Here is a 17,036-nt window from a genome sequence, read left to right on the forward strand (position 1 = left end):
TTGGCACATCTTGTGAAGCATTTGTTTCAATGTGCCATTAAATCGCTCCACCAGACCATTACACATGGGATGGTACGGCGTCGAGCTTAGATGTTTGATAGCCAGCAAGTCATTTATCTCTCTCATTAGGTCCGATGTGAAACAGGAGGCCTGATCGCACAGTATCTCACGTGGAAATCCAATGTGAAAAAACATTTCTATCAGTCCTTCGGCCACCGTAGCCGAATCGATCGACGGCAAAGCTATAGCCTCTGGATATCGTGTAGCAAAGTCCACCAGGGTCAGTATGTATCGGTTACCCTTATTTGACGTAGCTTTAAGGGTCTAATTATGTCCACCGCCACTCTTTCAAATGAAGTGTCTATTAAAGGCACACGACCAAGAGGTGCCTTGCCCACCTTGCTCTTTGGATATGTTCACTGGCAAGTATCGCAAAAGCGTACGTATCTTCTCACTGCTTCTTGGACTCCTGGCCAGTGGAAGGATTCCAGAACCCGATCAATTGTTCTCTTAATTCCTTGGTGCCCTGACATAAGGCTTTCGTGTGCCAAAGTGAGCACTTGGCAGCGTAATCTTTGATCTACTACCACTTGTTCGGTCATTTTGCCAGAGGGTAGCCGGTAACGACGATACAGCACTCCCCTTACAACTTCGAATGAGTGGGATGCTAATCCTTTGCCTTGGAACACTTGACCCACTTTGTTCCTGCAAGATTTTAAGGTCTTATCTTTGTTCTGGGCCGTGGAAAGATCCTTCCTGGTTATTTTCAAGGCGCTGATATTGATCGTGGATGTTTTTGGCTGTTGGTCTCGGCTCTTGATGCCGACTAGCAAAGCATCCGGGGAATGATCTTCTCCCTTGGTTCTTTTCTCACTTGCTACACCATCTTCGATGGGCTTCTTCTTCAGCCTTTCTGTCCAGGTTTTATCTGGATCATGAGCTTCTCGTGAGCCTGGTATATTTCCGATAACAACATCATATAAAGGAGCTGTCATACACTTAACAATCGACGTACCAGAAAAATAAGGTGAATGAATTTCAACCTTAGCCTCAGGAACTTCAATGCTGCTGCCATCCGCCAGGACAAGCTTAGCGGTGGTACCTGTCAGAGCCTTGTCTGGTACGAGGGAACGATGCACGACCAGCGTATTGCTTCCCATATCTCGCAAGACTGACGCGGTCTGCCCGAAGATGATGCCCTTTAGCACTGGCATCTTGCGTGCTACAGTCTTTGTGGGGGTCTTCACCGTGCTAGCTATGTCTTCTTGTTCAACGACTGCTGTGTTGGAATCTTCCAGGCACTCTTCTGGCGACAATAGGCAAGACATCTTCCTTGGTGGACCATTTTTCTTGGTGCAGGCTTTGACATCATGCCCGGGCTTACGGCAATATCCGCAGTACGACAGTCCGCAATATCCGCAGATCGGCAATCCGATGCCCCATGACCCAGCTTTCCACATACGAAGCATCGCATTGGAACTCTCTCAGATGAGCTTCCGGTTTTCTCCGTAGGGTTAAGGCCTTCCGATTTCTGCCGGAACACTAACAAATTGGGCTGTCTCTGAGCCTCTAACAAATTATCGGCAGCTTCGGCCATGTCATCTAGCTGGCGGTAGCTCTTCTCGCGCAGGAAGAGTCCTAACCGATGATGACAGTTGTTCAGAATCTGCTTCGTCACCACTAGGTTGCGAAGTGCCAAATACTCCTTTTCGGTTTTGGACATTTCCACCCACCAATCAAAGAAACTCAGTAGCCTAGTTGCGTACTGCTTTCCAGTTTCGCCATCTTGGGGTTTGCTCTGTTGGAACTTTTCCCGGTAGCCTTCCGCCGTAAAATGAAAACGCTGGAGCAACGCCAACTTGTCTTTATCATAGTCGAGGGAGTCTTCTGGAGAACGATGTCCAAAGACTTTCAGAGCTTCTCCGCTCGAGCATAAACTTAGAGCCGTGGCCCATTTGTCTCTAGGCCATTCTTGTCCAGTGGCGACGCTTTCGAACCTTTTTGAATAGGCATACAAGTCGTCCTGGCTTTCAATGAATCCCGGCATTAAACTGTGAGGATTCACGCTGAATGGAGCACTCCATCCAGGCCCTCGGTCAGCTGTTCTTGCAGCATTCGTTGCCGCCATTTGAAGGCGCAAATGAAGCGTTCGCTCCTCCAATTCTAGCTGCCGTTGGCTCGTCTCACCACGATTGCCCTCAGCTTTCGCGCCTTTAAGCCGTAACTGTAAATTCTTTTCCTCTAATACAAGTTCCTGCTTTTTAGCCTCGCGCTCCGCTGCCCGCTCTTCTCGCGCACGCGCTTCCTGCTCGTTCAGCCATGCCCTCAACTCCGCACCTTCTAGCCCCATGCGTTCAGCTAAGGCTAAGAGGTCTCGTGTGCTAGCAGCCATAGTTCCTAGCCTTTAGGAAAAAAAATCCGAACGAACGGCTTTGTCCTGTCGCGGACGCCAATTTGTGATGCCCAAATATGGGGACAACGGTTCGTGTACTCAAAGGTTTTAACAGTTCTCTTAGGCGGAGCCTCCGAGAACCCAATTGAGGACAAAGCCGTTGGTTTCGAACACACACACAAAGACTTTTAATCAAACTAGAAGCGTAAAATAAATTATAGAAAGAAATAGAATAAAATAAACACTCAAATAGACATCACGGCGGTAAGACACATTTGGGGCTAGTGTGGGCTAGAGACGCAGGGTTGCGAACTAGTGCGCGAGTCCGGGCTTGCCATGACGGCAGGGACGCATAACAGTCTTGATACGGAGACGCGGCGACAAGTTGGCGCAAGGAGTTGCGCCGGTCTCACCAAAGGTCGTGGTGTAAGTTGACTGACCGGGCGACCGGAGCGTGCCAGCTCTGGCGTGGAGAGGTAAAGCAGGTGGCTTGGCGGCACGAGCAGACGGCGGCGGCGTTTTGGCCGGGCAGCTGGGTGTAGAGCTCGGGCCCGTAGCCTGACTGCTCTTGTCCTACCCACGGGCACAGAAGCTCGAACGCCGGCCTTGGGCAGCAGGCGGCACGACAGACGGGGGCGGCGTTCTGGCCGTGCAGCTGGCGTAGAACTCGAACCCGTAGCCCGACTGGTCTCGCCCTGCCCACGGGCGCAAACGCTCACCGGCCTTGAGCAGCTGGCGGCACGCTCGGGTAGACGGGCTATGCACAGGAACGGGCTGGCAGGAGGCCCCGGTCGGGTGAAGTCCTGGTGGCTCGGGTCCGGAACCCGACAGCCCGTCTTCAACTCCTGGTCCGGTGGTTGACTTCCTCCTGGCGTCGCTTCCTGGAACTCCCCGGCGTCTCCCCTGCGTCTCCCCCTTCTGCCAGCGCACCACGCTTTTTCTTCTCTCTGGCCGATTAGGCATTCTCCGGTTGGCTGCCTGACGCCCCGTGGTCTTTCCTAATTGGTTTGCTTTTCTTCTTTTAGTTGTTTTTCTTGCGCCGCACGTTCACGTGCCAGACGCTCTTCGGCATTGTTGTTTTTCTCCTTCCAGCACGGAATTTGCCTCGGCGCACGCACTCCTTGTCGTCTGCTCTTGACCGTCCCGATCACCGCACCATGTCGCGCACCACACATCCCAAAAGGCTATATGCGTCATGAGAGTGAAGGAGAAGAGGAGGGCGTGTAGTTTCCCGTGTCTACGCCGGCTCTCGACGCGCCTGTAATGTGCAAACGGGACGAGGCGGGAGGAAATGCGCGCGTGTGCGCTCTCCATGACTTGTAATTGGGGCCACAACACCCCCTTGCATGCCAGTAAACAGTGATGCACAAGCAGCTTGCCCAACTCGCAGCTCTTCTAAACCACACAGATTGTTGAAATGTGACAACGCCCGTGTACTTAAATGTAGGTGCACATTAAAGAACCCCAGGCGTTCCAAATTATTCTGGAGTCCCCCACTATGGCGGGCCTCATAATCAGGGGTGTTCGGTATTGCGATTAAAAGACGGGACAAAAGAAGACACACAGGGACACACACAGCACTCTTTTGTCCCGTCTTTTAATCGCGCTACCGTACATCCCTTCAAGATGCATTACCAACAAGCCCACATTGCAACCTTCATAATCAGATTGTGGTTTTGGCAGCTAAAACCCCATACTTTAATTTTTATTTTTTAAACCACACAGGTTGAAAGGCAGAGACAACTTTTGCACAGATTATACCAACCGCCCATAGCTTTACACCCCTTTTAATTTTAGGAGAGGATTCACTGGTGCCACTGACTGACTTGCTTAGCTTTTTAGATGAAACAGGCTTTTTACCTAAACTGTAGAGGAAAGCAGCTTCTGCTGCTTTTACATTTTATTTTCTAAGACATTGTGGCTGGCACAGCATATCCTAAGTCACTTTTGCACCACTAAAGCTGATTTAACTATCTTCTAATAGCTATGCATCATGAACTAGGGTAACAGAAAGCACTCCTACAACCTTATTTTCTTTTTTTATACAGTGAACTGGTGAGGCTCTGTAGTTATCACTTGGACAGCTTCTTTGCCTCATTTTTCAAGGCAAGCATGTGTGATACTCCAAAGATGGCTTCTTTTGCTTTTGGCAACTTATTAGGCCCTCCTTATCTGCAGGGAGTAATGCTAGTGAATATTCTTTCAAGAAGGATGCCACTTTTCTGGTGGGAACAAAGCTTGTAGACAGTTTGCGTCTCACCTAGACCTTTTGATGATGACTTCCAAGTGCCAGCTGCGAGCACAGCATAAAGTTCAGTCCAGTCACCACCAGATTTTCAGGGTTGTGACAGGCCTTTAGAGAGCATCCGGAATGAGTTTTTGAAGTGATTCCTCGCCTTAGGTGTGGGGAGACCCTTGTATCCTAAGTGTAACTCTACTCTTGTGTCCACGCAATACCTGGACTATCGTCAGTTCTGCTTGCTATTTGGTGAATCTCAACCAGCATGCAGATGTAATAAGATGTAGAAGATTGAGCAGTCTTTTCTCAAGGAAATTGGGACCAGCCCACCATTGTGGCCTGGGCAGGAGCCCTGCAGCCCAAATAGGTGTGCGCTGTGATGCCTTATATGCACACAATTGAGCTCAGGCTGAAGAAAGTACAAAAACATTTCTATGTGCAAACAGCCATAGAAAATATTGTTAGGGTAAATAGCATCATTGGGGTAAATAGCACAGAAGAAAGAGAGTCCAGTGTGCTCAGTACCACTCTCACGCAGCCGTTGGACTAACTGGCTTGAACAGCAGTTTTAGAGAGAGCATGATATCAACATTCGGCATTCATCATCCCGTTTCCAGTTACCAGCCACTGTTTGAAGAATGTGCTGTCATTAAAAAAGACCAAATTAAGCAGCTGAAATTCTTATTGTGTCGGTGTTTTTCAGTTTTCTGTTGCCATGGGGCAGGGCTCAGTGGTGATGGGCAGCCTGCCTTTCTTCTAGCATTGTTCACTTGCAAGTTACTACTGGTTGTGTGTGTGTGTTATGTGTCGGTGGCGGCCACCTGTTGATAATTGCGCTCCGGAACAGTTTTGATGGTTAGGCATACAATAAGATGCGGACATGATAGAGGAAGAGCAGGAAGGAAGCTGGTGCCAAAAGTGCGTGTTTTTTGGCACCAATATGTTTCCTCACCAGATGAGTTTTCGTCGAACGCTTGACTAGGAAGGGAGCGGCATGTATTGACTACCTTTCCTACGTTCCTACCTTTTGTAGGATAGATATGTTTATTATAATTTATGTATAGATAAGGAGCATCAAGCTAGGAACAGCAGACTTATAGAAGTAATACAGTGCTTTTAGATCAGTGACCTTTCAGCAACTTTTGCCAGTTTAATCTACTTCAGGTTAAATTTTGCCTCGAATTTTCTGTTTAGCGCCTTACGTGCTACAACACGGTGGTGCAGGTACCATTGCCAGGGGTTTCCTGTATACACTCCTTTTTTCAATCTAACTTGCTTCATTCTTTAAACATTTTCGCGAACAGAATCTGTTTTTATAAAACATGACGGAACATTTGTAAAATTTTATTGAATGAGCTCAAGTTTACAACAAATTTGGGAGAGTTTGCAGGTATGTATTGATTGACATGCTGGGCCCTAAGAATGATGTGATGAAGCAAACGTAGTTTTTTGTGGGCACACGGTCTGCTAATGCCCCCCCCCCCCTGAAAAAAAAAAGCTGCACCGGTTATTTGAGACATTGATTTTTGTTTAGGAACTTTATTTTGATGTTGTGCATATTAAACAAATTTCTCATCTATTCTCTGGACGAGCAAGTATGTGGGTTTCTAATTCTGGAGGATGTTGTTTTCCAAGACAGCTGGTAGCGTATTCAACGGAGGCTGAAATAAGTGTCATGACTCTGTGCAGGACAGTCGCTGCTGAGCCCACGGAAGATATTGGAGCATGTCCAGTGGGTCCTGGCTGAATGTCAGCAGCAGCAGCTGCAGGTGCAGTATGCTCGCCTCCTCCGGCTGCTGCTGCTGCTCGGTGGGTGGCAGGCCACACTGCCGCCGTCCCTCTACCACGGTGAGTGCTTTTTAAGGAAATCTTATTTTGACTAGCACTAGAGTGTAGCTGTAGTGTCCGAGTCTAATGCTAGATGCTCCCAGTACAACCTAACTTATACAGCCTTCCAAGAGATGGCACCGATTTGCATAATGATCGCACTTGATAATTTACTTGCATAATGATCACACTTTTCTGTAAAAGATATTGAAGCAAATTCAGGGGTGTGATCATTACACAGTGAAATTTCCCACGAAAAGAAAAATAGTTTTTTTCATCCGGCATTTGCTGCGGGATGGCAACGGGTCAACAAGCAGGCGGCTGCCGCTGTCAATGCGGGACACCATAACAAAAACGGTGGCCAGCGGAGCAAGCCGAACGCGCTGAACGCGATTATTTTTCTTCTCGTGAGTACATTATGCGTATTGAAACAGTTTCTTCCTTATTAGTAATGAATAATATCGTTAATATTGGCAAGTTTGCGACAATAATGTAGCCACGTCCACTTTGAGGGGACAGAAACAGAGATAGGTGCACTTAGCTGCCAGTGACATAGAAACACATGGCGGGTATGCTGCGGAAACTGTGGCATTTGTCTTCACTACTATCCTAATATGGCACGTTTCCGCTAAGGGTGGGTGAATATCTTAGCTGCATTGCAAGCGTCGGCGTATGAATAGGGTAGGTACACTTCTAACCCATCAGGGTAAACGTGGCCCCTATCGTTGCCGCTCGCTATGTGTTGCGTGCCCACGAGTGCAGACAAAAAGAATCGAAAGGCACCCTTTATGTTGTTGTTGTTGTTGACCAAAACCATTATGAAGCCTACAAGTAATAAAGCGGAGGCAAGTTTCGTTGTAGCTTATTTTTGTCATGGAAGTGTGGAAACTGATAAAAGGAATGAAATGGGGCATCTACTTAAGAATGTTGGGTGCGTGCAGACCGCTTGGTATGTTTTCAAGAGTCGTACGCGTAGCATTCGACAGATGGCAAGCGCGATCATCATTAGCTAGATCTGGCACACAACATATCGCTGCGCCAAGTTTAGGGTGCGATCATTACACGGGAAAGAAAAAAATTGAATTTTGACGGCGAAATTCAGGGGTGAGACAATTACGCGAGTGCAATCATTATGCGAGTAAATATGGTATATGCATGTGATTGGGGGGGGGAGGGGGTATGGGAGTTCGTGTGTGGCATGTGTGGAGCTGTGGCTCTGTGTCTCTGTCTGCCCACGGCAACACCACAACTAAAGGTGTTTTCTGCCAGGCTTACGCCACTGTCATCACTGGTTCTCACCACCCCTGACACTCTAGCCATACTGGCTGGCAACACCTCGGTAAAATGTCCTGCTTGCGTCCGGAGTTGTCAACTTGCCTGCAGACTGCAGTCGTGCCTTTCTGCTATATGGCCTCATCTTGGAAAGGCACTGCATTTTCAATGCATTTTCATCTCTGACTATGCTGGAGCCATTGAACCTGTCGCCACCACTAGCTGCGTTAAAGTTACAGACACAGGCGAGTCCATTAAGCTTCAAGCCAATACGACGCCTAGTCGTCTCGGTCCAGTACACTTTGGCCATCGAGATGCTTGCATGGCACTTCGGCGTCACAGGTAATGTCCTGCTGGGACGGCACCAATTCTGCAAACGCTACCAGCTACATGGCGAGTCCTTTGATGATTTCACCATTCCGCTTCACAATCTAACATATTGTTGCAGTGTCAGTGCTCAAACTGAGGAGAGCTTATGCAACTAATTCATCACTGGCACAATGGGCCCACAGTTTGGCAGTCGATGTCAACCAGAACTTCATATACTGTTGCCTTTCTTATAGACAGCATTTACACTTCTGATCGTAATGTTACTTCTAATGCATTCAACAAGTTTTTGAAGTCTGTATTCTCTCCTGATAACGGGAGTTACTCATGTGTTCTATAAGTATGAAACACTATGTCCTATTGACGGTCTAGAAATCTCAGAACCCAGCATACTTAACCTACTGCTGAATTTGAATGTACGAAAATCCCCAGGTCCAGATGGCAGGCTTAACACATTTTAAAGACTTATGCTTATGCAGAGTGGATGGCCAAATTTCTTGTGGTTATCTTTCATTTGTTGCTTTCTTCTGGTGTACTACCAAAAGATTAGAAAAAGTAAAAAAATAAAAGCCTTTCTTCAAATAAGGTAATAAACAGTTGCCTACTAATTATAGCCTGATATTTTTAACTATACATGTTCCAAATTATTAAAGCACATTCTTAACACACACAACCCTTTTGTTTGGTATCTATTCCACTTTCTCACCAATGAAACATGGGTTTAGGCAGAGTTTCTCAACTACAACCAAGGTGTTGGAACAAACATTTTTTTGTTCTGGTTTTAGTTTTGTTCCACTGAAAAAGTTCCATTCCCATTCTGCTGCAGAATGGAAAAAAAAAAAATTAGGACCCATAACAGTTTATAATGGTTTTGGTTCGCATGCAAAAATTTTTAAAGCAAAGTTATGAAACATTGTATTTTTCCCAATAAGTGAATTATGAATTGTGAGCTTATGCTTAGTGCCTTGAGCACGGCACAAAGTATTATATAATCTTAGTAGTGTCATCGAGTGTACTTGCTGAAATGCAAGACCGCGGTTCCTATAAGACAAACTTAAATGAATGATAAAACTTCGGTACCAAAGCGTTGTACCTGCAGAAAATGAAACAATAAGCTCTTCAGTGTGTAAGCCATGGGTTTTTCTATGATGCCAATCGCCAGTGCACCGAGTGGCAGGCTTAGATTAGTGGAGCGCTCGACCGGCTATCGCTCGCACTATCCTTGCCTGAGATGCACGCTATTGCTGATGTTGCCAGACGCCGGTTGTTTCGGATGTCGGACTTTCCCCTTGTACCGAGAACCAATAAAAATATTTCGGTTTAACTCTGAAACAAAATAATAAATATAATCGAACCCACTTTAACAATATTCAGTGCCAGAAAAATTCCATTGTTATAACCGATAATTGTTATAATAAACGGGTTGGATGAAAAAAATAAGAATTTGGGATGCCAGAACTGTTTTGAGAAAACTGTAATGGTGGGAAGGCCAGTTTCCTTTCCCACAACCTTTCTCCATCCAGCTGCTTGCTGTGTTGCCCCGTTAAATTGTTTAAATCTGCTTCTTGCGCATTTGGATAGTGTGTAACAAGCCATGGCTGTCGGCGTTCAAGAATGGCACTGCTATAACAACTTGAAATAGGGTCACAGGCGGTAAGCGATTTGCGAGCTCTGCGGAGGCATCGCTTTGGTGGCCTCAAAAGGGCCCTTAGAAAATGCGAGAAGGTTGCCGTGGCAGCCTCTCAGGTTCAGAAATCTGGAAGAAACGCTGGGGCGAGATCAGCACAAGCATCTCGCCACGTACTTCTCACTGGCTTGCACAAGAAAAACCCATGTCTCTCAGCTTTGCTTGCAATATAGGAAGCTTGCCGACATGTTCCTCCAAGGCATCCAGGTGCTCCATGTAGTGTTGTGGAAGGCCCCGGGGGAAGTGAACCTAGGACTGAATCATTTGCAGGGCCTTCTGTGTGGACAATTTTGAGGTACTCTGCCCTATCATGTCATCGCTGCTATCATCGCCATCACTGTCGCTGTCGCTATGCGCTGTAAGAATGTTTGTGACAATCACCTCATCAGTTAGAAGCATTTCGTTTCCAAATCTATAGCAGTGCGCTTTCTTTTCACTGGCAACGTCGTGCATTGCCAATGATCAGTGAGTGGATCAGCCATCTTCCGTTTTGGCTGTGAGTCAAACGAGGCTGAGAAACTGCATGACAAGCAATGACTTCGACCCAACCAACAAAGATGGGCATGAGTAGCTTGATCTGTTAGCAGAACTGCGTAGAATGAAGGGCCAGCGAGCAATCTAGGAGCAGCACTGTCAGTGCATTTGGTGCGGTCCATTTGTGTTTCGGAAAGTGGCATGGCGTAGAGCTTGATGTTCGGACTGGTAGAAGGGCAACAGGAGAGAGGCTTGCGAGACTGGCGTTGGGGAGAAGGCTGGAAAACAGTGCATGGCTGCATGCACCGGCTCAAATTCCTCTTTTTCCTTTTTACAGCGAAGCTGTCTACGGTTACCTTTTGGAAAAATCGTGGCGGCAAACAGAAGACACCTTGTGGCAAGGCCAACTTTCTCGTAAATGCTCTGTAGCTGTCAATCTAATGTAGGTATCTTGGAAAAAATCACACTGAAATTGGCCGCTAAGACGACTCTATCTTTACGGCGAGTTTCATTTACTTGTCATTAGTTCACAGTGAAGTTGCAAACGTTGCAGAATTCCCATCTGCTGTCAATACATGGGCATCTACTATGGTTGCATAAAATGGCTGTAACTCTTGTTTCATCGAAACTATCCTGAAACAAATTATATTGCAATTAGTCGCTAAGACAACTCTAAAATGACGCCGAGTTACATTTACTTTTCTTAATTGCGTAGTTCAGAGTGAAGTTGCAAGTATTGTGAAATTCCCGTCTGGCTGTCAATACATCGGCTTCTGCGGGAGGCAGACGGACAGCCCCATGTTTGTCCACTAGAATAAAACCCTAGTCCTTCCAAGTTCCATTCAGCTAATTAACTAGCAAGTATTCTCAATCGCAAGTTAAACGTGTTCTTCATGCATGCTTAGGGCTGTGCTCCGGGCAACACACATCATTGCTCACGTCGAGGTTTGGTTTAATGGCCACCTGCGTCTAAACGGTGCTCCATCACAGATGCATCCACAACAGCTGCGTCTTTAGAGCGGCGTAGTAAAAGCCCTTTGGCGCTAGCTTTGTGTTAGAGGTTAGATTGCGCAACATTTTGATGAGACACACAGAAGAGAAACACACACCACAGAGCGTTACTTGCAACTATCGTTTTATTCCCTTGTCAGTGGAATAAATACAGGAAGATACTCAGGAGGGAGGGTGGTAGCGACCAAAAAAGAAATGAATAAATGGAAAATCAGACATCCACCCGTTCGTAGCAATTGCTACAAAGGAAACCCATACGGGTTCCTCGAAAGAAAAGCCTCATAGTTGAAGAAAAATTCGTCCTGGTCCGGGACTCGAACCCGGGACCACCGCCTTTCCGGGGCAGCCGCTCCACCATCTCAGCTAACCAGGCGGCTAGCAGATGGCAGAGCGAAGTCGAATTTGTCGACAACACGAAGCAAAGGCAACAGTTTGACGTAGTAGTTCTGCGGAAACCCGCAAGGTGAAGAGAAGTAATGAATAAACGGAAAATCAGACATCCACCCGTTCGTAGCAATTGCTACAAAGGAAACCCATACGGGTTCCTCGAAAGAAAAGCCTCATAGTTGAAGAAAAATTCGTCCTGGTCCGGGACTCGAACCCGGGACCACCGCCTTTCCGGGCGGTGGTCCCGGTGGTCCCATTTGCTACGAACGGGTGGATGTCTGATTTTCCGTTTATTCATTACTTCTCTTCACCTTGCGGGTTTCCGCAGAACTACTACGTCAAAAAAGAAATGCTTTGACAAACATGGCCATCTACCAATGCCAAGCCGGCTTTGTCATGTGATCGTTTTTGCTGCACTCAACATTGCCAAAAAAAGGAACAGGATACGAAATTTCAGATTAGTGCGTGAGGAAATCTAATTCCTTTGCACCAAGGGAGACTGAGGGCGTGCTCACGCACATACTTCCCAAACGCGCAATCTCAGCGGCTTCGATTATCTCTCGCGTTATTTGGCTGCCATCTTTGCCCACAATCTTACAATTCTTAAAGAATGGCCAACATCCGCAATCTCTACAATGTATCTCAAGGTGTCCTGCGACTGTTTTTGAAACGTTGTAATCAGGTTCCTTTAATCTTTCGTTTAAACATCGTCCAGTCTGTCTGGTGTACTTTCTGCCGCACTGAAGTGGAATGGAATATACCACTCCCTTAGTGCAGTCGACAAACTTCTTTCTGTGTTGTGTTTCACAGCCTCGTTTCTGTGTGGCACCTGGGTTTACCTTTGCACACATGTTCAGCAATTTTTCCGGTGCGGAAAACACCACTTTTACCTCGCATCTTTTACCAATTTTCTTTACTCGGTGCGCGATCGAATGATTGTACGGCATCACCACTATTTTTTCTCGTGTGCTTGGACCGGAAGGCTCCTTCCCAGATAACGGTGCCCTGGTTCCGATTTCCTTGAGCAAACATTGTGCCACAGATGCTAATACAAGGGAACGATAACCTGCCTCCGTGAGCCTGCGTGTTTGCTCCCGAAAGCTGGCAGCAATGCTATGATGGCACGATTTTTGCAACGCGTTTCTGTAACATGACTTAACTAGCCTCGTTTTACGATTTTCGAATGTGCAGATTCGAAGGGCAAAAGAGGCTTATTTGCAAGCGGTTCGTATTGCCAACAACAATGACTGGAGCCCAGACTTAGTTTTAAGTCAAGAAACCTAATCACTCCACCATCTAGCTCTTCACTTGTGATCACCAATGGCTCTAGCCCCTCTCTGAAAATTCTTTCAAGGTGTGTCAACAGCGACTGATTCTTGTTATCAACGTTGTCCACTAAAACTAAATAATCATCAACAAACCTGAACACACGAGCAACCTGTGAATTCATGAGGCGTGCCGCTAGGGTTCTGTCAATGTTGGCTAGGAATAGGTCACTCAGAATCGGTGCGGTAGACGAACCTATACATATTCCAAGTTTTTGAAGGAAAATGTCTCCATTCCAAGACACGTAGGTGGATTTTAAATACATGGACAACAACTCTAAAAAGGCTTCAACATGGAGACTTCAACAATTGGAGTCATTCAAATTCAGATTCTTTATTTTCCAAAACATGTTTTGTGGTTGACAGGGCTAAAAGCTGCGATCTGCAGCTTTTGAGGTGCCCTCCTGCAGTACGAACCTGAGTCCTGGTCCATTGTATCTAAACTTTGTTCAGTGTACGCGTAAGATTCTGGCTCATAACAGACGTGTCCGCACCCGTGTCGATTAACGCCATGACTTCGTGGTCATCTACGGTAACTGGTGGGTCGCAAGATTCTGACACTGAACTACACTGCTTTCTCTGCATCCCGATTACATCACATCATGGTCGTCGTAGTGGAGGATCTTCAGCGTTCGCAACGTCAGCGACCTCACCTCAGCAGGTCGCTGGACTCAGTTGTCCCGGGAGGCAGGGCTGGGTGAGCAACGCCTTGTGCTCTGCGGGAAGACGGGGCTGGAAGACCTGTTTTGGGCCGGTGATGGTGACCAGGGGTCACAGAATCTTGGGACAAATGAGGTCCTGGGGTCCCCGAGCTAAGCTTCAATCTCCAGGGGGCGTTCACCATTGCGCGGGCGCGGCGCATTCAGTGAATATACACGGAGCCCATCTCGGTGGTAAGGACACACCCTGTAGAGGTGATCGGCTTCACCTCAATGAAAATACAAGGGCCTCCGGTCTGCTGTGCGCCATACCTCACTGGGGTGATCGTGTTTCAGCCATGAATCGCGTGCACCGAGTCCTGAAGTCGCCAGTTGCTTGTTCAACGGTGCGCACACCATGAAAGTCCAAGACATCGCGCACATCGTGAAAAATCGGGGACAAAGAACTTCGCGCAGCTTCCGCATATGGCATGCGAGGCTGTGGCTTGCATGTCTCGCTGTCTTGCATGTCTCGCTTCACTCCGGGACTTGTGCTGCCTGCCTGATTTCCTCCCGAACGACCACAACCAGAGCCAGTCGCGGTACCGATACCGGAGCCACCTGAAGCTTTTGGAGCTCTTCTAGGACAACAAGCCTAATGACAGGGTGTCTACCAACCGGGAAAACCGGGAATTCTCAGGCAATTTGAACAGTCTGGAAAAACTCAGGGAATTTGTGCTTCTGTCAGGGAAAATTAGCTGTAACCTTATTGAAAGGGAACGAAAGTCGTGTTAATGCTGGCTCGAGTAACAGGAATCGCAATGAATCGTCATTGACGCCGTGTCATCGGCACGATGTATTGCCAGAGTAGTTAACGACCGATTTTCCAGACGCTTTTTCGGACGTGCCCGATAATTTGCACGGCTTTGCGGCACCACCACGTACTCCATATAGTAAATGTATATTGCCCTGACTGCAGGTCTGAAATGGCAATAATCAAAGCCGCCACCGCCGCCATTTTCATTATCTCGCCGCCTCGAACTGGCACTATCGCACGCAGATCCGCCGGTAGCCGTAGCCACCACCACGGCAACGTTAGACCTAGCTGCTTCTACGTTCGCTGTTAAGCTTCTTGCCGTGCGGTGCCGTGTTTTTTATTGAAAGAATTCGCCGCTGTCAGCAATGGCACCAACACCACGTTTGTAATCTTCGCCATTGGCTTCGAAGCTCGCAGAGCGCACACAGTGCGTTTCGCAATGCCAGTCTCCGAAAGTTAGCTTCGCCTCATTACAGCAGTGTGAGGCGGTGAAGCTTAACAAGCATGAGAAGGGGCAATTGTCACGGGACGCAGTATGTATTCCTTAAATATACGCGCATGCACCCCCACTCCTGTCACAGTACGAGCACTGATATGCCTAATAAGTGTACTGGCAGGCCTTAAGAACTTTTGCGGACGTGCCTGTGCCAATTTTAGCCCTTATAGGCAGTTAGAGACATGCATTCATTTTTTTCGGACTGCCCGATATTTCGGATGTTTTTGCGGCCACTAGGGAGTCCGAAAAATCGGACGTTGACTGTACAACTGACCAAGAGGATGCTTCAAATGATCCATGGGGTGAACGTGTGGCAGAAGGAGGATGAGAACAGGAAGGACCGACGTCCTGAGGAATTAACGGGAAATGAAGCGTGCTGCCACCTCTTTAAAGGAGCTTGAACTAAAAAAAAAAAAAGCGTTGGCTGATGCCGAGATGCAGGTTTCTCTCATTCAAACCAAAATAAGCTATTTAAAGCAGTGAAACCCAACACAGATGTTTTGTACGGGCTGAGAGTATGTCATTGTCAGGACAGTTGAGATTGACTTCCCAGCTGCTGAGAGAGAATCTTAGTTGTGACAAAGTTCAGGCCTCATACCGATGAGCTTGCTATCAGTTGATAGAAATAGCTCATATTCAAAAAAATATTTACTTATGTATGCATCTCCTTACATTCGTATTTGAAAATGTTTGAGCCAATTTGCAATTGGCTTTATCATTTTTTTCACTGTGCATTTTACTAACACCTTCCTTCTGTTTTCTTTTTAAATAAAATAGATATTACTCCTTAATATTCAAACTGGATTAAGTCATTTTTTGTTTCAACATGCTTACTAGAGAGTGTGTGGGGTCTCTCACACCCGTACTCTTGGGACAAAGGAACGACAACACAGTAGTGCAAACAATCACAAGGGCATTTATTGCACCTTTCATAGATCAGTGCCTGCTAGCCGAGTTGCTATCCACAAAACATGCCGATGGGCGCGCGACAAATCTAGAAGTCTGACTCACCGCGACCGGAAGCGAGCGAATATGTTCGCCCCACTGGATCCCAACGCCTGGTCCTTCGCGTGTATGGTCACGCGAATCGTGGCGCGTTCGAAGGCGGCCACGCGAGGCGGTCTCGCAGAAGCATGGGTCGCCGCGCTCGCTCGCGGGAAGTCCACGCCGCGCGCCGACCCGCCGGGGAAGAGGGTCGCTTCACGCGCGGCACGGCACGTCCGTGCTGCTTGCTGTCTCGAACCCCAGCGAGCAAGCGCCTTCCCTTCGGCGCCCAGGTAACCTCGCCTGTCGGCGGCGTTAGCAGCGCAACACTCGCGCCATCTCTCGCACTGCGCTTCAACCACATCGGTCGGCGCAGGCGTCACGCAGGCCACGCGGCGAAGCGGGAGTACAGGAGACGCGATATGCGGGAAAAACATCAGGGTACGCGCGAGAGTCGCGCATCCCCACAAGTGACAGCATCGGGCAACATGGTGTCAGCCTGTCTTGACATAAAACAAAGTTCTGGCTCATTCAGGGAATTTAGCAAAAGTGCTCAGGAAAAACCTGGAAAACTCAGGGAATTTGGAACTGTCAGCTTGGTAGACACCCTGAATGAGCTCCCGCAAGGTATCGGTATTGTCGAAGGGTATGGCGAGAGGGTCACGCGATAGGGTCGACACGTCGCGGTTGTACTGCCTTGTTCCCTGCTGCAGTGCCTTTTCCATTGATATGGCTTCTGCGAGAAACTCTGCAATGGTCTTTGGTGGGTTGCGTATTAGGCCACTGAATGACTCTTGCTTGACACCGTGCATCAAGTTCCTGAGCTTCTTTTCTTCCGGCATGGATGGATTCGTGCATCGGAAAAGTCTGCACATATCTTCGACAAACATTGCGGCGCTTTCGTTCGGCCGTTGTACTCTCGCCTGAATTGCAGATTCAGCTCTCTCCTTGCGATCAAGGCTGCCGTATGTGGTGATTAGCTGCCCTTGAAATTCGTCCCATGTCGATAGGGCCGCCTCCCGGTTCTCAAATCATGTCCGCGCATAGTCCTCGATGGCAAAGTAGGCGTTGTGTAGCTTGCGCTCTGGAGTCCAGCCGTTTAATTCTGCGACACGCTCGAAGTGATCAAGCCAGTCCTCAACATCCTCGAAGGTGTCCCC

At 47.8% G+C, this 17,036-nt stretch overlaps 1 protein-coding gene across 1 annotated transcript in view; it reads left to right on the plus strand.

The window, feature by feature from the left end:
- Window positions 1-17,036, plus strand: part of LOC142584535 (uncharacterized) — a 714,262-nt gene that overhangs the window by 100,938 nt on the left and 596,288 nt on the right. The window contains exon 5 of the mRNA XM_075694643.1: window positions 6,321-6,479. Within this exon, the coding sequence (XP_075550758.1) occupies window positions 6,321-6,479 (159 nt within the window). The remainder of the gene's footprint in view (window positions 1-6,320; window positions 6,480-17,036) is intronic.

The sequence above is a fragment of the Dermacentor variabilis genome, chromosome 6, assembly GCF_050947875.1.
Source record: "Dermacentor variabilis isolate Ectoservices chromosome 6, ASM5094787v1, whole genome shotgun sequence".
NCBI lineage: Eukaryota > Metazoa > Arthropoda > Arachnida > Ixodida > Ixodidae > Dermacentor > Dermacentor variabilis.